A 20,546-nucleotide genomic window follows, 5' to 3' on the forward strand; every position below is an offset into this window, starting at 1 on the left:
CTCTCAATCTCTCTCAATCTCTGTCTCAAGCTCTCTCAATCTCTGTCTCGCTCTCTCAATCTCTGTCTCGCTCTCTCAATCTCTGTCTCTCTCAATCTCTGTCTCTCTCAATCTCTGTCTCTCTCAATCTCTGTCTCTCTCAATCTCTGTCTCTCTCAATCTCTGTCTTTCTCAATCTCTGTCTCTCTCTCAATCTCTGTCTCTCTCAATCTCTGTCTCTCTCAATCTCTGTCTCTCTCAATCTCTGTCTCTCTCAATCTCTGTCTCTCTCAATCTCTGTCTCTCAATCTCTCTGTCTCTCTCAATCTCTCTCAATCTCTGTCTCAAGCTCTCTCAATCTCTGTCTCGCTCTCTCAATCTCTGTCTCTCTCAATCTCTGTCTCTCTCAATCTCTGTCTCTCTCAATCTCTGTCTCTCTCAATCTCTGTCTCTCAATCTCTGTCTTTCTCAATCTCTGTCTCTCTCAATCTCTGTCTCTCTCAATCTCTGTCTCTCTCAATCTCTGTCTCTCTCAATCTCTGTCTCTCTCAATCTGTCTCCCTCAATCTCCGTCTCCCTCAATCTCCGTCTCCCTCAATCTCCGTCTCTCTCAATCTCCGTCTCTCTCAATCTCCGTCTCTCTCAATCTCTGTCTCTCTCAATCTCTGTCTCTCTCAATCTCTGTCTCTCTCAATCTCTGTCTCTCTCAATCTCTGTCTCTCTCAATCTCTCTCAATCTCTCTCAATCTCTCTCAATCTCTCTCAATCTCTCTCAATCTCTCTCAATCTCTCTCAATGTCTCTCTCAATGTCTCTCTCAATGTCTCTCTCAATCTCTGTCTCTCTCTCAATCGCTGTCTCTCTCTCAATCTCTGTCTCTCTCTCTCTCAATCTCTGTCTCTCTCTCTCAATCTCTCTCTCTCTCAATCTCTGTCTCTCTCAATCTCTGTCTCTCTCTCAATCTCTGTCTCTCTCTCAATCTCTGTCTCTCTCTCAATCTCTGTCTCTCTCTCAATCTCTGTCTCTCTCTCAATCTCTGTCTCTCTCTCAATCTCTGTCTCTCTCTCTCAATCTCTGTCTCTCTCAATCTCTGTCTCTCTCAATCTCTGTCTCTCTCTCAATCTCTGTCTCTCTCTCAATCTCTGTCTCTCTCTCAATCTCTGTCTCTCTCTCAATCTCTGTCTCTCTCTCAATCTCTGTCTCTCTCTCAATCTCTGTCTCTCTCTCAATCTCTGTCTCTCTCTCAATCTCTGTCTCTCTCAATCTCTGTCTCTCTCTCAATCTCTGTCTCTCTCTCAATCTCTGTCTCTCTCTCAATCTCTGTCTCTCTCTCAATCTCTGTCTCTCTCTCAATCTCTGTCTCTCTCTCAATCTCTGTCTCTCAATCTCTCTGTCTCTCAATCTGTCTCTCTCAATCTCTCTGTCTCTCTCAATCTCTGTCTCTCTCAATCTCTCTGTCTCTCAATCTGTCTCTCTCTCAATCTCTCTGTCTCTCTCAATCTCTCTGTCTCTCTCAATCTCTGTCTCTCTCTCTCAATCTCTGTCTCTCTCTCTCAATCTCTGTCTCTGCCAACTCTGTCAATCTCTCTGTCTCTCAATCTCTCAATCTCTCTCTCTCTCAATCTCTGTCTCTCAATCTCTGTCTCTCTCTCAATCTCTGTCTCTCTCAATCTCTGTCTCTCTCTCAATCTCTGTCTCTCTCTCAATCTCTGTCTCTCTCTCAATCTCTGTCTCTCTCTCAATCTCTGTCTCTCAATCTCTCTGTCTCTCAATCTGTCTCTCTCTCAATCTCTGTCTCTCTCTCAATCTCTGTCTCTCAATCTCTCTGTCTCTCAATCTCTCTCTCTCAATCTCTCTGTCTCTCTCAATCTCTCTCTCAATCTCTGTCTCAATCTCTGTCTCTCTCTCTCAATCTCTGTCTCTCTCTCTCAATCTCTGTCTCTCTGCCAACTCTGTCAATCTCTCTGTCTCTCAATCTCTCTCTCAATCTCTCTCTCTCTCTCAATCTCTGTCTCAATCTCTGTCTCTCTCTCTCAATCTCTGTCTCTCTCTCTCAATCTCTGTCTCTCTGCCAACTCTGTCAATCTCTCTGTCTCTCAATCTCTCTCTCAATCTCTCTCTCTCTCTCAATCTCTGTCTCTCTCTCAATTTCCCTCTCCCCCCGCCCCTCCACCGGTGTGTCACTCCATCCCCACATATGTGCATGTCCGTGTGCCCTTGCATGTTTCTGTCTGCATGTCTCAGTCTCGGCTCCCGTGTGACTGCCCCCCCGCCCCCCCCCTCCCAGTGGTGTGGTGACCCCCCCCCCCCCCGGCGCTGTGGTGACCCTCCGTTCCCGTTGCAGGACATCTTCGCTTGTCTCGAAGTGGATGGCGATGAGGCCCTGGAGATTAAACAGACAAAGAAGCTGTACACCCAGCAGGGCGGTTTGGTTGCAGGTGAGTGTGGAGTGCAGCCCAGAGCAGATTCCGACCTGCCACCAGCTTGGCCCCCAGGGACTGGGCGGCCCCGGGGGGGGGGGGGGGGGGTCTGCGTCATTCAGGTCACCGTTCCCGTGTGACTCCAGCTGGAGGAATGTCTCTAACTCTGGATCCCCTGACTTGGGGAGGGTGTAGTGGGGCCGATTGACCTGCACGATGCCAGGGGTTTCAGTGAATGTGGCGAGACGGGGAGGAGCTGGCATCATTCTGCTAGGAGCGGAGAAGGTTGAGGGGGGAGATTGAATCGAGGCGTTGTAAATCAGGAAGGGTTTTCCATTGAGTAGATGAGGGGGAGGTGCCTCCAGTGGCAGCAGGGGTGGGTAACAGGGGGGTAGGGGGGCGGGCGTTACGCAGTCACCTCACGCTGTGGTCTTGTGCTGATTTGTAGACGAGGGTGAAAAGCTGGTCAGCGAAGCCCAGGCTCGCCCGGCAGGGGCACAGGAGCTGACCGGAGCGAAGGAAGGAACAAATAAAGAAGGCGACGATTCAGAGGACGACAGCTCGAGTGATGAAAGGTATGCCTCAGAAATATATCACCCCGCTTTGACAGCTGCTCTGTGAGGTTCCTACTGCCGTGCACAGCCCACACTGACACCTCCCCTCCTCTGCGTCTCGCCCACATCCTCCAGTTCCGTTCTGTTCTTGTCTTTGTCCAGCTTCCCGCTTACCCACATCAACATGATTCATCTCCCTCACTCCCTGTGGGAGCAAGTTCCACATTCTCCCCACTCCCTGTGGGAGCGAGTCCCACATTCTCCCCACTCCCTGTGGGAGCGAGTCCCACATTCTCCCCACTTCCTGTGCGAGCGAGTCCCACATTCTCCCCACTCCCTGTGGGAGCGAGTCCCACATTCTCCCCACTCCCTGTGCGAGCGAGTCCCACATTCTCCCCACTCCCCGTGTGAGTGAGTCCCACATTCTCCCCCACTCCCCGTGGGAGCGAGTTCCACATTCTCCCCACTCCCTGTGCGAGCGAGTCCCACATTCTCCCCACTCCCCTGTGGGAGCGAGTCCCACATTCTCCCCACTCCCTGTGCGAGCGAGTCCCACATTCTCCCCACTCCCCGTGGGAGTGAGTCCCACATTCTCCCCCACTCCCCGTGGGAGCGAGTTCCACATTCTCCCCACTCCCTGTGCGAGCGAGTCCCACATTCTCCCCACTCCCCTGTGGGAGCGAGTCCCACATTCTCCCCCATTCCCTGTGGGAGCGAGTCCCACATTCTCCCCCACTCCCTGTGGGAGCGAGTTCCACATTCTCCCCCACTCCCCGTGGGAGCGAGTTCCACATTCTCCCCACTCCGTGGGAGCGAGTCCTACATTCTCCCCACTTCCCTGTGGGAGCGAGTCCCACATTCTCCCCCACTCCCTGTGTGAGCGAGTCCCACATTCTCCCCCACTCCCTGTGGGAGCGAGTCCATCATTCTCCCCACTCCCTGTGGGAGCGTGTTCCACATTCTCCCCACTCCCCGTGGGAGCGAGTCCCACATTCTCCCCCACTCCCCGTAGGAGCGAGTCCTGCAATCTCCCCCACTCCCTGCGGGAGCAAGTCCCACATTCTCCCCACTCCCTGTGGGAGCGAGTCCCACATTCTCCCCACTCCCTGGGTGAAGAGGATTCTCCTGAATTCCCGATTGGATTTATCAGTGACCGTCTCACATTGACGGTCCCAGAATTGTTGCCTCTCCCACAAGTGGAAACATCATCTCCACATCGACACGATTGAAAGCTTTTCATCACCTTAAACCTCTTGATTAGGCAGCACGGTGGCACAGTGGGTTAGCCCTGCCGGCTCGCGGCGCTGAGGTCCCGGGTTCGATCCCGGCCCTGGGTCACTGTCCGTGTGGAGTTTGCACATTCTCCCCGTGTCTGTGTGGGATTCGCCCCCACAACCCAAAGATGTGCAGTTTAGGTAGATTGGCCGCTCTAAATTGCCCCTTAATTGGAAAACGTGAATTGGGTACTCTAAATTTATTTTAAAAAACCTCGATTAGCTCAGCCCCTCATTCTCCTCTTGCCCAGAGAAAACACCCACAGCCGGTTCCAAACTATCTCGGTGGGTTTAAACTCTCAGTTCTAGTAAATCCCTGTAAACATTGTTTGACTTTCTCCAGTGCCTCTGTATATATTGTTTAATAGAGACTCAGGAACTGTGCACAGTGACTCCCAGTGTGATACAGAGACAGGAACTGTGCACAGTGACTCCCAGTGTGATACAGAGACAGGAACTGTGCACAGTGACTCCCAGTGTGATACAGAGACAGGAAATGTGCACAGTGACTCCCAGTGTGATACAGAGACAGGAACTGTGCACAGTGACTCCCAGTGTGATACAGAGACAGGAACTGTGCACAGTGACTCCCAGTGTGATACAGAGACCGGAACTGTGCACAGTGACTCCCAGTGTGATACAGAGACAGGAACTGTGCACAGTGACTCCCAGTGTGATACAGAGACAGGAACTGTGCACAGTGACTCCCAGTGTGATACAGAGACAGGAACTGTGCACAGTGACTCCCAGTGTGATACAGAGACAGGAACTGTGCACAGTGACTCCCAGTGTGATACAGAGACCGGAACTGTGCACAGTGACTCCCAGTGTGATACAGAGACAGGAACTGTGCACAGTGACTCCCAGTGTGATACAGAGACAGGAACTGTGCACAGTGACTCCCCGTGTGATACAGAGACCGGAACTGTGCACAGTGACTCCCAGTGTGATACAGAGACAGGAACTGTGCACAGTGACTCTCAGTGTGATACAGAGACAGGAACTGTGCACAGTGACTCCCAGTGTGATACAGAGACCAGAACTGTGCACAGTGACTCCCAGTGTGATACAGAGACAGGAACTGTGCACAGTGACTCCCAGTGTGATACAGAGACAGGAACTGTGCACAGTGACGCCCAGTGTGATACAGAGACAGGAACTGTGCACAGTGACTCCCAGTGTGATACAGAGACAGGAACTGTGCACAGTGACGCCCAGTGTGATACAGAGACAGGAAATGTGCACAGTAACTCCCAGTGTGATACAGAGTGGGACTGTGCACAGTGACTCCCAGTGTGATACAGAGACAGGAACTGTGCACAGTGACTCCCAGTGTGATACAGAGACAGGAAGTGTGCACAGTGACTCTCAGTGTGATACAGAGACAGGAAATGTGCACAGTGACTCCCAGTGTGATACAGAGCCAGGAACTGTGCACAGTGACTCCCAGTGTGATACAGAGACCGGAACTGTGCACAGTGACTCCCAGTGTGATACAGAGACAGGAACTGTGCACAGTGACTCCCAGTGTGATACAGAGACAGGAACTGAGCACAGTGACTCCCAGTGTGATAGAGACAGGAACTGTGCACAGTGACTCCCAGTGTGATACAGAGACAGGAACTGTGCACAGTGACTCCCAGTGTGATACAGAGACAGGAACTGTGCACAGTGACTCCCAGTGTGATACAGAGACAGGAACTGTACACAGTGACTCCCAGTGTGATACAGAGACAGGAACTGTGCACAGTGACTCCCAGTGTGATACAGAGACAGGAACTGTGCGCAGTGACTCCCAGTGTGATACAGAGACAGGAACTTTGCGCAGTGACTCCCAGTGTGATACAGAGACCGGAACTGTGCACAGTGACTCCCAGTGTGATAGAGACAGGAACTGTGCACAGTGACTCCCAGTGTGATACAGAGACAGGAACTGTGCACAGTGACTCCCAGTGTGATACAGAGACAGGAACTGTGCACAGTGACTCCCAGTGTGATACAGAGACAGGAACTGTGCACAGTGACTCCCAGTGTGATACAGAGACAGGAACTGTGCACAGTGACTCCCAGTGTGATACAGAGACAGGAACTGTGCACAGTGACTCCCAGTGTGATACAGAGACAGGAACTGTGCACAGTGACTCCCAGTGTGATACAGAGACAGGAACTGTGCACAGTGACTCCCAGTGTGATACAGAGACAGGAACTGTGCACAGTGACTCCCAGTGTGACACAGAGACAGGAACTGTGCACAGTGACTCCCAGTGTGATACAGAGACAGGAACTGTGCACAGTAACTCCCAGTGTGATACAGAGACCGGAACTGTGCACAGTGACTCCCAGTGTGATACAGAGACAGGAACTGTGCACAGTGACTCCCAGTGTGATACAGAGACAGGAACTGTGCACAGCGACTCCCAGTGTGATACAGAGACCGTAACTGTGCACAGTAACTCCCAGTGTGACTCTGGGTATAAAGAGGGGGACATACTGTCATGGTAATGTAGAGGGAGCTCTACACTGTATCTAACCCGTGCTGTACCTGTCCTGGGAGAGCTCGATGCTGACACTGGGTATAAAGTGGGGGACACACTGTCAGGGTAATGTAGAGGGAGCTCTACACTGTATCTAACCCGTGCTGTACCTGTCCTGGGACAGCTCGATGCTGACACTGGGTATAATGTGGGGTACACACTGTCAGGGTAATGTAGAGGGAGCTCTACACTGTATCTAACCCGTGCTGTACCTGTCCTGGGACAGCTCGATGCTGACACTGGGTATAAAGTGGGGGACACACTGTCAGGGTAATGTAGAGGGAGCTCTACACTGTAACTAACCCGTGCTGTACCTGTCCTGGGAGAGCTCGATGCTGACACTGGGTATAAAGTGGGGGACACACTGTCAGGGTAATGTAGAGGGAGCTCTACACTGTATCTAACCCGTGCTGTACCTGTCCTGGGAGAGCTCGATGCTGACACTGGGTATAAAGTGGGGGACACACTGTCAGGGTAATGTAGAGGGAGCTCTACACTGTATCTAACCCGTGCTGTACCTGTCCTGGGAGAGCTCGATGCTGACACTGGGTATAAAGTGGGGGACACACTGTCAGGGTAATGTAGAGGGAGCTCTACACTGTAACTAACCCGTGCTGTACCTGTCCTGGGAGAGCTCGATGCTGACACTGGGTATAAAGTGGGGGACACACTGTCAGGGTAATGTAGAGGGAGCTCTACACTGTATCTAACCCGTGCTGTACCTGTCCTGGGAGAGCTCGATGCTGACACTGGGTATAAAGTGGGGGACACACTGTCAGGGTAATGTGGAGGGAGCTCTACACTGTATCTAACCCGTGCTGTACCTGTCCTGGGAGAGCTCGATGCTGACACTGGGTATAAAGTGGGGGACACACTGTCAGGGTAATGTAGAGGGAGCTCTACACTGTATCTAACCCGTGCTGTATCATTTCTGCTCAGTGATATTCAGGAAATGAAAAGAATCGGAAACAAAGAAAACACAAAAACACCGGAAGAAAACGACACATTTGAGGTGGTTAATTTGGCGAAGTCATGTAAGTCAGACAGGGAGGATGAAATTGTAACATGGAGCGGTACTGATTACTTAATTCAAAATGTAGACCGTGGAGCACTTTGGGTCGAACTCCTCGATTAGATTCCAGTCTGTAACTCACTCCCGGGTATCTGTTATTCTATATATAAACCATCCCGAACACCTCGATTAGATTCCAGTCTGTAACTCACTCCCGGGTAACTGTTATTCTATATATAAACCACCCTGAACCCCTTGATTAGATTCCAGTCTGTAACTCACTCCCGGGTATCTGTTATTCTATATATAAACCACCCCGAACCCCTCGATTAGATTCCAGTCTGTAACTCACTCCCGGGTATCTGTTATTCTATATATAAACCATCCCGAACCCCTCGATTAGATACCAGTCTGTAACTCACTCCCGGGCATCTGTTATTCGAAATATAAACCACCCAGAACCCCTCGATTAGATTCCAGTCTGTAACTCACTCCCGGGTGTCTGTTATTCTATATATAAACCACCCCGAACCCCTCGATTAGATTCCAGTCTGTAAATCACACCCGGGTATCTGTTATTCTATATATAATCCACCCCGAGCCCCTCGATTAGATTCCAGTCTGTAACTCAGTCCCGGGTATCTGTTATTCTATATATAAACCGCCCCGAACCCCTCGTTTAGATTCCAGTCTGTAACTCACTCCCGGTATCTGTTATTCTATATATAAACCACACCGAACCCCTCGATTAGATTCCAGTCTGTAACTCACTCCCGGATATCTGATATTCTATATATAAACCACCCCAAACCCCTCAATTAGATTCCAGTCTGTAACTCACTCCCGGGTATCTGTTATTCTATATATAAACCACCCTGAACCCCTCGATTAGATTCCAATCTGTAACTCACTCCCGGGTATCTGTTATTCTATATATAAACCACCCTGAACCCCTCGATTAGATTCCAATCTGTAACTCACTCCCGGGTATCTGTTATTCTATATATAAACCACCCTGAACCAGTCGATTATTTTCCAGTCTGTAACTCTCCCGGGTATCTGTTATTCTATATATAAACCATCACGAACCCCTCGATTAGATTCCAGTCTGTAACTCACTCCCGGGTATCTGTTATTCTATATATAAACCATCCCGAACTCCTCGATTAGATTCCAGTCTGTAACTCACTCCCGGGTATCTGTTATTCTATACATAAACCACCCTGAACCCCTCGATTAGATTCCAGTCTGTAACTCACTCCCGGGTATCTGTTATTCTATGTATAAACCACCCAGAACCCCTCGATTAGATTCCAGTCTGTAACACACTCCCGGGGATCTGTTATTCTATATATAAACCACCCTGAACCCCTCGATTAGATTCCAGTCTGTAACTCACTCCCGGGTATCTGTTATTCTATATATAAACCACCCTGAACCCCTCGATTAGATTCCAGTCTGTAACTCTCCCGGGTATCTGTTATTCTATATATAAACCACCCCGAACCCCTCGATTAGATTCCAGTCTGTAACTCACTCCCGGGTATCTGTTGTTCAATGATGGGTGACAGATGGGTCATTTTTGTTACAGTGAGAAAAGCCCAGGTTTTAGACCCAGAAGGCCTTGCATTGGGAGCCTCCATTGCAACATCAAAGAAGAGAACGCGTGACCTCATTGACGACACATTCAACAGGTACAGTCCTCTCCTGTTCTCTCCTCTCTGCTCAGAATCCTTGCTTCTTATGCCCATTGCCTCCAACATCGGGAACACTGAGGTTTCAGACTTTAGAACCTCTTCAAATATGGCTCTGCTCCTCAAAGCATGCCCCCCCCCTAACTCTGCAATCTCCTGAGAGGGTCAGTACTGAGGGAGTGCCGCACTGTCAGAGGGTCAGTACTGAGGGAGTGCTGCACTGTCAGAGGGTCAGTACTGAGGGAGTGCTGCACTGTCAGAGGGTCAGTACTGAGGGAGTGCTGCACTGTCAGAGGGTCAGTACTGAGGGAGTGCCGCACTGTCAGAGGGTCAGTACTGAGGGAGTGCTGCACTGTCAGAGGGTCAGTACTGAGGGAATTCCGCACTGTCAGAGGGTCAGTACTGAGCGAGTTCCGCACTGTCAGAGGGTCAGTACTGAGGGAGTGCTGCACTGTCAGAGGGTCAGTACTGAGTGAGTGCTGCACTGTCAGAGGGTCAGTACTGAGGGAGTGCTGCATAGTCAGAGGGTCAGTGCTGAGGGAGCGCCGCACTGTCAGAGGGTCAGTACTGAGGGGAAGCTGCATTGTCAGAGGGCCAGTACTGAGGGAGCGCCGCACTGTCAGAGGGTCAGTACTGAGGGAGTGCCGCACTGTCAGAGGGTCAGTACTGAGGGAGCGCTGCACTGTCAGAGAGTCAGTACTGAGGGAGTGCTGCACTGTTAGAGGGTCAGTACTTGGGAAGTGCTGCACTGTCAGAGGGTCAGTGCTGAGGGAGTGCCGCACTGTCAGAGGGTCAGTACTGAGGGAGTGCTGCACTGTCAGAGGGTCAGTGCTGAGGGAGTGCCGCACTGTCAGAGGGTCAGTACTGAGGGAGTGCTGCACTGTCAGAGGGTCAGTACTGAGGGAGTGCTGCACTGTCAGAGGGTCAGTACTGAGGGAGTGCTGCACAGTCAGACGGTCAGTACTGAGGGAGTGCCGCACTGTCAGAGGGTCAGTACTGAGGGAGTGCTGCACTGTCAGAGGGTCAGTACTGAGGGAGTGCCGCACTGTCAGAGGGTCAGTACTGAGGGAGTGCTGCACTGTCAGAGGGTCAGTACTGAGGGAGTGCTGCACTGTCAGAGGGTCAGTACTGAGGGAGTGCTGCACTGTCAGAGGGTCAGTACTGAGAGGGTGCCGCACTGTCAGAGGGTCAGTACTGAGGGAGCGCTGCACTGTCAGAGGGTCAGTACTGAGGGAGTGCCGCACTGTCAGAGGGTCAGTACTGAGGGAGTGCCGCACTGTCAGAGGGTCAGTACTGAGGGAGTGCCGCACTGTCAGAGGGTCAGTACTGAGGGAGTGCCGCACTGTCAGAGGGTCAGTACTGAGGGAGTGCCGCACTGTCAGAGGGTCAGTACTGAGGGACGGCTGCACTGTCAGAGGGTCAGTACTGAGGCAGTGCCGCACTGTCAGAGGGTCAGTACTGAGGGAGTGCCGCACTGTCAGAGGGTCAGTACTGAGGGAGTGCTGCACTGTCAGAGGGTCAGTACTGAGGGAGTGCTGCACTGTCAGAGGGTCAGTACTGAGGGAGTGCCGCACTGTAAGAGGGTCAGTACTGAGGGAGTGCTGCACTGTGCTGCGTCACTGATCTCTCTCCTTCCTTCCTTCCCTGCCTCAGGTACACATTTGACGAGGACCAGGACGAGCTGCCAGACTGGTTTGTGGACAACGATCAGAAGTATCGGCGGAGGCCGGCGCCCTTTGACCCCGCTATGGCGGCTGAGTTCCGGCAGCGATGGAAAGTGATTAACGCCCGACCCATCAAGAAAATCGCGGAGGCCAAAGCTCGCAAGAAGCGGAGGGTATGTTGGAAGGGGTGGTGGGCACGAACGCTCGGAGGCGGTGAAGGGATGATGACGGGAGGCGGACAGAATCGTCTCCGAGTTTGAAGGGTCGGTCAATATCCACATTGTCCCCAGCGGCCAGGGACGCCCTGTATCGTCTCTAAACGAGGGAGGTCTGTTTGGAGGAGGGGAGTCTCCTCCATGTGGAGGTGGGCAGTGGGACCTATGATTGTTGTCTGCGCTATTTCTAGGGATGGCCAGTCTTCGGCCGGTCTGATGTGGGGGTAATGGAGGAATGGGTGGTCCCGATTGTACCTCGGAGCTACGCGCCGTCTGCGTTCGTCCTCCATCACTGGGAAGGTGTTGAACTGAAATCTCTCCCCTTTCCGCAGCAACTGAAAAAGATGGAGCAGGCGAAGAAGCGAGCAGAGGCTGTGGTCAACACGGTCGATATCTCGGAGCGTGAGAAGATGGCCCAGATGAAGAGGTAACGTGTTGTCCATCTGACTGACTGATCGTGCGGCCCTGTGTTACTGACTGACCCCTCGATAGTGCGGCCCTGTCACTGTGTCACTGACCCCTCGATAGTGCGGCCCTGTCACTGTGTCACTCACTGACCCCTCGATAGTGCGGCCCTGTCACTGTGTCACTGACTGACCGCTCGATAGTGCAGCCCTGTCACTGTGTCACTGACTGACCCCTCGGTAGTGCGGCCCTGTCACTGTGTCACTGACTGACTGACCCCACGATAGTGCGGCCCTGTCACTGTGTCACTGACCCCTCGATAGTGCGGCCCTGTCACTGTGTCACTGACTGACCCCTCGATAGTGCGGCCCTGTCACTGTGTCACTGACTGACCCCTCGGTAGTGCGGCCCTGTCACTGTGTCACTGACTGACCCCTCGATAGTGCGGCCCTGTCACTGTGTCACTGACTGACCCCTCGGTAGTGCGGCCCTGTCACTGTGTCACTGACTGACTGACCCCTCGATAGTGCGGCCCTGTCACTGTGTCACTGACTGACTGACCCCTCGATAGTGCGGCCCTGTCACTGTGTCACTGACTGACCCCTCGATAGTGCGGCCCTGTCACTGTGTCACTGACTGACTGACACCCCTCGATAGTGCGGCCCTGTCACTGTGTCACTGACTGACCCCTCGATAGTGCGGCCCTGTCACTGTGTCACTGACCCCTCGATAGTGCGGCCCTGTCACTGTGTCACTGACTGACCCCTCGATAGTGCGGCCCTGTCACTGTGTCACTGACTGACTGACCCCTCGATAGTGCGGCCCTGTCACTGTGTCACTGACTGACCCCTCGATAGTGCGGCCCTGTCACTGTGTCACTGACTGACCCCTCGATAGTTCGGCCCTGTCACTGTGTCACTGACTGACTGACCCTCGATAGTGCGGCCCTGTCACTGTGTCACTGACTGACCCCTCGATAGTGCGACCCTGTCACTGTGTCACTGACTGACCCCTCGATAGTGCGGCCCTGTCACTGTGTCACTGACTGACTGATCGGTAGTGCGGCCCTGTCACTGTGTCACTGACTGACTGACCCCTCGATAGTGCGGCCCTGTCACTGTGTCACTGACTGACCCCTCGATAGTGCGGCCCTGTCACTGTGTCACTGACTGACCCCTCGATAATGCGGCCCTGTCACTGTGTGACTGACCCCTCGATAGTGCGGCCCTGTCACTGTGTCACTGACCCCTCGATAGTGCGGCCCTGTCACTGTGTGACTGACTGACCCCTCGATAGTGCGGCCCTGTCACTGTGTCACTGACTAACTGACCCCTCGATAGTGCGGCTCTGTCACTGTCACTGACTGACCCCTCGATAGTGCGGCCCTGTCACTGTGTCACTGACTGACTGACCCCTCGATAGTGCGGCCCTGTCACTGTGTCACTGACTGACCCCTCGATAGTGCGGCCCTGTCACTGTGTCACTGACTGACCCCTCGATAGTGCGGCCCTGTCACTGTGTCACTGACTGACCCCTTGATAGTGCGGCCCTGTCACTGTGTCACTGACCCCTCGATAGTGCGGCCCTGTCACTGTGTCACTGACTGACTGACCCCTCGATAGTGCGGCCCTGTCACTGTGTCACTGACTGACTGACCCCTCGATAGTGCGGCCCTGTCACTGTGTCACTGACTGACTGACCCCTCGATAGTGCGACCCTGTCACTGACTGACTGACCCCTCGATAGTGCGGCCCTGTCACTGTGTCACTGACTGACCCCTCGATAGTGCAGCCCTGTCACTGTGTTACTGACTGACCCCTCGATAGTGCGGCCCTGTCACTGACTAACTGACCCCTCGATAGTGCGGCCCTGTCACTGTGTCACTGTCCCTCGATAGTGCGGCCCTGTCACTGTGTCACTGACTGACCCCTCGATAGTGCGGCCCTGTCACTGTGGTACTGACTGACCCCTCGATAGTGCGGCCCTGTCACTGTGTCACTGACTGACCCCTCGATAGTGCAGCCCTGTCACTGTGTCACTGACTGACCCCTCGATAGTGCGGTCCTGTCACTGTGTCACTGACTGACTGACCCCTTGATAGTGCGGCCCTGTCACTGTGTCACTGACTGACTGACCCCTCGATAGTGCGGCCCCTGTCACTGTGTCACTGACTGACTGACCCCTCGATAGTGCGGCCCTATCACTGTGTCACTGACTGACCCCTCGATAGTGCGGCCCTGTCACTGTGTCACTGACTGACTGACCCCTCGATAGTGCGGCCCTGTCACTGTGTCACTGACTGACCCCTCGATAGTGCGGCCCTGTCACTGTGTCACTGACTGACCCCTCGATAGTGCGGCCCTGTCACTGTGTCACTGACTGACCCCTCGGTAGTGCGGCCCTGTCACTGTGTCACTGACTGACCCCTCGATAGTGCGGCCCTGTCACTGTGTCACTGACTGACCCCTCGGTAGTGCGGCCCTGTCACTGTGTCACTGACTGACTGACCCCTCGATAGTGCGGCCCTGTCACTGTGTCACTGACTGACTGACCCCTCGATAGTGCGGCCCTGTCACTGTGTCACTGACTGACCCCTCGATAGTGCGGCCCTGTCACTGTGTCACTGACTGACTGACCCCTCGATAGTGCGGCCCTGTCACTGTGTCACTGACTGACTGACCCCTCGATAGTGCGGCCCTGTCACTGTGTCACTGACTGACCCCTCGATAGTGCGGCCCTGTCACTGTGTCACTGTCACTGACCCCTCGATAGTGCGGCCCAGTCACTGTGTCACTCACTGACCCCTCGATAGTGCGGCCCAGTCACTGTGTCACTCACTGACCCCTCGATAGTGCGGCCCTGTCACTGTGTCACTGACCCCTCGATAGTGCGGCCCTGTCACTGTGTCACTGACTGACCCCTCGATAGTGCGGCCCTGTCACTGTGTCACTGACCCCTCGATAGTGCGGCCCTGTCACTGTGTCACTGACTGACCCCCTCGATAGTGCGGCCCTGTCACTGTGTCACTGACTGACTGACCCCTCGATAGTGCGGCCCTGTCACTGTGTCACTGACTGACCCCTCGATAGTGCGGCCCTGTCACTGTGTCACTGACTGACCCCTCGATAGTGCGGCCCTGTCACTGTGTCACTGACTGACCCCTCGATAGTGCGGCCCTGTCACTGTGTCACTGACTGACCCCTCGATAGTGCGGCCCTGTCACTGTGTGACTGACCCCTCGATAGTGCGGCCCTGTCACTGTGTCACTGACCCCTCGATAGTGCGGCCCTGTCACTGTGTGACTGACTGACCCCTCGATAGTGCGGCCCTGTCACTGTGTCACTGACTGACTGACCCCTCGATAGTGCGGCTCTGTCACTGTCACTGACTGACCCCTCGATAGTGCGGCCCTGTCACTGTGTCACTGACTGACCCCTCGATAGTGTAGCCCTGTCACTGTGTCACTGACCCCTCGATAGTGCGGCCCTGTCACTGTGTCACTGACCCCTCGATAGTGCGGCCCTGTCACTGTGTCACTGACTGACCCCTCGATAGTGCGGCCCTGTCACTGTGTCACTGACCCCTCGATAGTGCGGCCCTGTCACTGTGTCACTGACTGACTGACCCCTCGATAGTGCGGCCCTGTCACTGTGTCACTGACTGACTGACCCCTCGATAGTGCGGCCCTGTCACTGTGTCACTGACTGACTGACCCCTCGATAGTGCGGCCCTGTCACTGACTGACCCCTCGATAGTGCGGCCCTGTCACTGTGTCACTGACTGACCCCTCGATAGTGCGGCCCTGTCACTGTCACTGACTGACTGACCCCTCGATAGTGCGGCCCTGTCACTGTGTCACTGACTGACCCCTCAATAGTGCGGCCCTGTCACTGTGTCACTGACGGACTGACCCCTCGATAGTGCGGCCCAGTCACTGTGTCACTGACTGACTGACCCCTCGATAGTGCGGCCCTGTCAGTGTGTCACTGACGGACTGACCCCTCGATAGTGCGGCCCTGTCACTGTGTCACTGACTGACCCCTCGATAGTGCGGCCCTGTCACTGTGTCACTGACTGACCCCTCGATAGTGAGGCCCTGTCACTGCGTCACTGACTGACTGACCCCTTGATAGTGCGGCCCTGTCACTGTGTCACTGACTGACCCCTCGATAGTGCGGCCCTGTCACTGTGTCACTGACCCCTCGATAGTGCGGCCCTGTCACAGTGTCACTGACCCCTCGATAGTGCGGCCCTGTCACTGTGTCCCTAACTGACCCCTCGATAGTGCGGCCCTGTCACTGTGTCACTGACTGACTGACCCCTCGATAGTGCGGCCCTGTCACTGTGTCACTGACTGACTGACCCCTCGATAGTGCGGCCCTGTCACTGTGTCACTGACTGACTGACCCCTCGATAGTGCGGCCCTGTCACTGTGTCACTGACTGACCCCTCGATAGTGCGGCCCTGTCACTGTGTCACTGACTGACCCCTCGATAGTGCGGCCCTGTCACTGACTGACCCCTCGATAGTGCGGCCCTGTCACTGTGTCACTGACCCCTCAATAGTGCGCCCCTGTCACTGTGTCACTGACCCCTCGATAGTGCGGCCCTGTCACTGTGTCACTGACCCCTCGATAGTGCGGCCCTGTCACTGTGTCACTGACTGACCCCTCGATAGTGCGGCCCTGTCACTGTGTCACTGACTGACTGACCCCTCGATAGTGCGGCCCTGTCACTGTGTCACTGACTGACTGACCCCTCGATAGTGCGGCCCTGTCACTGTGTCACTGACTGACTGACCCCTCGATAGTGCGGCCCTGTCACTGTGTCACTGACTGACTGACCCCTCGATAGTGCGGCCCTGTCACTGTGTCACTGACTGACCCCTCGATAGTGCGGCCCTGTCACTGTGTCACTGACTGACCCCTCGATAGTGCGGCCCTGTCACTGTGTCACTGACCCCTCGATAGTGCGGCCCTGTCACTGTGTCACTGACTGACTGACCCCTCGATAGTGCGGCCCTGTCACTGTGTCACTGACTGACTGACCCCTCGATAGTGCGGCCCTGTCACTGTGTCACTGACTGACTGACCCCTCGACAGTGCGGCCCTGTCACTGTGTCACTGACTGACTGACCCCTCGATAGTGCGGCCCTGTCACTGTGTCACTGACTGACTGACTCCTCGATAGTGCGGCCCTGTCACTGTGTCACTGACTGACTGACCCCTCGATAGTGCGGCCCTGTCACTGTGTCACTGACTGACTGACCCCTCGATAGTGCGGCCCTGTCACTGTGTCACTGACTGACCCCTCGATAGTGCGGCCCTGTCACTGTGTCACTGACTGACCCCTCGATAGTGCGGCCCTGTCACTGTGTCACTGACCCCTCGATAGTACGGCCCTGTCACTGTGTCACTGACTGACCCCTCGATAGTGCGGCCCTGTCACTGTGTTACTGACTGACTGACCCCTCGATAGTGCGGCCCTGTCACTGTGTCACTGACCCCTCGATAGTGCGGCCCTGTCACTGTGTCACTGACTGACCCCTCGATAGTGCGGCCCTGTCACTGTGTCACTGACTGACTGACCCCTCGATAGTGCGGCCCTGTCACTGTGTCACTGACTGACCCCTCGATAGTGCGGCCCTGTCACTGTGTCACTGACCCCTCGATAGTGCGGCCCTGTCACTGTGTCACTGACCCCTCGATAGTGCGGCCCTGTCACTGTGTCACTGACCCCTCGATAGTGCGGCCCTGTCACTGTGTCACTGACTGACTGACCCCTCGATAGTGCGGCCCTGTCACTGTGTCACTGACTGACCCCTCGATAGTGCGGCCCTGTCACTGTGTCACTGACTGACCCCTCGATAGTGCGGCCCTGTCACTGTGTCACTGACTGACTGACCCCTCGATAGTGCGGCCCTGTCACTGTGTCACTGACTGACCCCTCGATAGTGCGGCCCTGTCACTGTGTCACTGACCCCTCGATAGTGCGGCCCTGTCCCTGTGTCACTGACCCCTCGATAGTGCGGCCCTGCACTGTGTCAACTGACCCTCGATAGTGCGGCCCTGTCACTGTGTCACTGACTGACTGACCCCTCGATAGTGCGGCCCTGTCACTGTCACTGACTGACCCCTCGATAGTGCGGCCCTGTCACTGTGTCACTGACCCCTCGATAGTGCGGCCCTGTCACTGTGTCACTGACTGACCCCTCGATAGTGCGGGCCTGTCACTGTGTCACTGACTGACCCCTCGATAGTGCGGCCCTGTCACTGTGTCACTGACTGACCCCTCGATAGTGCGGCCCTGTCACTGTGTCACTGACTGACCCTTCGATAGTGCGGCCCTGTCAACGTGTCACTGACCCCTCGATAGTGCGGCCCTGTCACTGTGTCACTGACTGACCCCTCGATAGTGCGGCCCTGTCACTGTGTCACTGACCCCTCGATAGTGCGGCCCTGTCACTGTGTCACTGACCCCTCGATAGTGCGGCCCTGTCACTGTGTCACTGACTGACCCCTCGATAGTGCGGCCCTGTCACTGTGTCACTGACTGACCCCTCGATAGTGCGGCCCTGTCACTGTGTCACTGACTGTCCCCTCGATGGTGCTGCCCTGTCACTGTGTCACTGACTGACCCCTCGATAGTGCGGCCCTGTCACTGTGTCACTGACCGACCCCTCGATAGTGAGGCCCTGTCACTGTGTCACTGACCCCTCGATAGTGCGGCCCTGTCACTGTGTCACTGACCGACCCCTCGATAGTGAGGCCCTGTCACTGTGTCACTGACCCCTCGATAGTGCGGCCCTGTCACTGTGTGACTGACCCCTCGATAGTGCGGCCCTGTCACTGTGTCACTAACTGACCCCACGACAGTGCGGCACTGTCACTGTGTCACTAACTGACCCCACGACAGTGCGGCCCTGTCACTGTGTCACTGACTGACCCCTCGATAGTGCAGCCCTGTCACTGTGTCACTGACTGACCCCTCGATAGTGCGGCCCTGTCACTGTGTCACTGACTGACCCCTCTATAGTGCGGCCCTGTCAACGTGTCACTGACCCCTCGATAGTGCGGCCCTGTCAACGTGTCACTGAATGATACCACATGATAGTGTGGCCCTAGTAACGCTCCTCCTCCACCTCCCGCAGCATCTACAAAAAGGCCGGACTGAAGGAGAAGCGCGAGATCACCTACCTCGTGGCGAAACGGGGCGCCGGCCGCAAGGTCAGTCGGCCGGCCGGGGTCAAGGGTCAATTCCGTGTGGTGGACGCCAGGATGAAGAAGGACATGCGGAAGATGGCGCAAGGCGGCAAAGGCAAAGGGAGGAGGAAAACCAAGTAGGAGCCGCGACCTTGGTCTGCAGAATCCTGCCCCTGAACCCGTGTCCCGCGGGAAGAGGAACTCTGAGCATCGTGGAGCAGGCGATGTGCAGTCCAGTGTCGCCCTCCTGACCACTCAATGCTTCGTTCGTCCAAACAGGTTTAGCGATGCTGGCGGTCGTTCATCGCCCCCCCCCCGTCAGCATCGTTCCAGATTTCTATTCCCCTTCTGTTTGTGAACAGTCGTTTCTCGGCCTAGCCCCTGAACAGCCTGCCTCACATTTGTTATGGTTTCCTCCCCCCTCCCCCCTCCCCAATTTATCTGGACTGTCCCCTCCCTCCCCCCACCTCGCACCAACCAAAATAGTTTCTCTCCATACCCACTGCCAACCAAGGATGGAGGCCACTCAGCCCCATTCGATAGGATGGAGGCCAATCTGATTGTGACCGCGACCCCACATTCCTGCCGACCCCCCCCGACCTTTCACCCCCCCCTCGTTAATCAGGAATCTCTCCCGCTCCGCCTTAAAAATATTCCCAGATTCTACTCCCGCTGCCTTTTGAGGAAGAGACTTCCGGAGAGTCACCAGCCTCTGAGGGAAAACATTCCCCCCCCATCTCCGTTTGGAATGGACGACCCCCTGATTGTTAAAGCGTCAAACCCCTAATTAATTCTATCGTCGTATTCAGCGCCCGATGGACGGTTGGGCGTCCCTCGAAGCAACTTCCCGAGACGGGCGACATTCAGCGAGCTGCTTGGCGTCGGCGGCCATTTTGAATGAGGCAGGGCAGCTATCCCGCTTTCCAACTGAGCCCCCCCACAGGGACGTCTGGGGCCTGGATTTAGGCCAAGGGCCTGGATTTAGGCCAAGGGCCTGGATTTAGGCCAAGGGCCTGGATTTAGGCCAAGGGCCTGGATTTAGGCCAAGCACCTGAAAACTTTCCATCCACTTGCTGAAAAGAAATGTATATATTTCGTAAAGGGCTGGTATGTACGAGAGCAGCAAGAATCCTTCGGGTGTATCGCAGTTTGTTGGCTAACTTGACACCGGACAATATATTTTTTATTGGCAATTGCCTGCTGCTGACGGACGTTCTGTCCCGCGAGGCTTTGAATGTCTGTGACATGATGAAATTCTGATTAAAGACTTGTTTTGCGCCAAGCACGCTGCTCCGTGCATCGAATACCTCAAGTGATGGCTTTAGCCCCTTCGCGCTGTTAAAGACGGGACGGTGGGGGTCGGACGGTGGGGGTCAGATTCTGGCTTCGGTTGTTGTGCTCCATGCGTTTTGGAGCGACCCTGGGTTCAAATCCCGGACGGGCCCTTTGATGTTGTTTCTTATTATGGGGCAGCACAGTGGTTAGCACTGTCCCTTCAGCACAGCAGCTGAAGGGTCCCAGGGTTCTTTACATCCACTTGTTGAAAATAAATGTATATATTTCGTAAAGGGCTGGTATGTACGAGAGCATCAAGA

At 54.7% G+C, this 20,546-nt stretch overlaps 1 protein-coding gene across 1 annotated transcript; it reads left to right on the forward strand.

The window, feature by feature from the left end:
* The first annotated feature begins 2,319 nt into the window (after positions 1 to 2,319).
* On the forward strand, positions 2,320 to 20,234 carry ftsj3 (FtsJ RNA 2'-O-methyltransferase 3). Its single transcript, XM_038788644.1, has 7 exons — positions 2,320 to 2,416; positions 2,847 to 2,973; positions 7,700 to 7,794; positions 9,364 to 9,466; positions 11,120 to 11,303; positions 11,678 to 11,772; positions 18,900 to 20,234. Exons 3-7 carry the CDS (start codon positions 7,713 to 7,715, stop codon positions 19,090 to 19,092), a joined length of 657 nt encoding a protein of 218 aa, XP_038644572.1. The 5' UTR covers positions 2,320 to 2,416; positions 2,847 to 2,973; positions 7,700 to 7,712; the 3' UTR covers positions 19,093 to 20,234.
* Positions 20,235 to 20,546: the final 312 nt, after the last annotated feature.

Source organism: Scyliorhinus canicula, unplaced genomic scaffold (assembly GCF_902713615.1).
Source record: "Scyliorhinus canicula unplaced genomic scaffold, sScyCan1.1, whole genome shotgun sequence".
Lineage (NCBI taxonomy): Eukaryota > Metazoa > Chordata > Chondrichthyes > Carcharhiniformes > Scyliorhinidae > Scyliorhinus > Scyliorhinus canicula.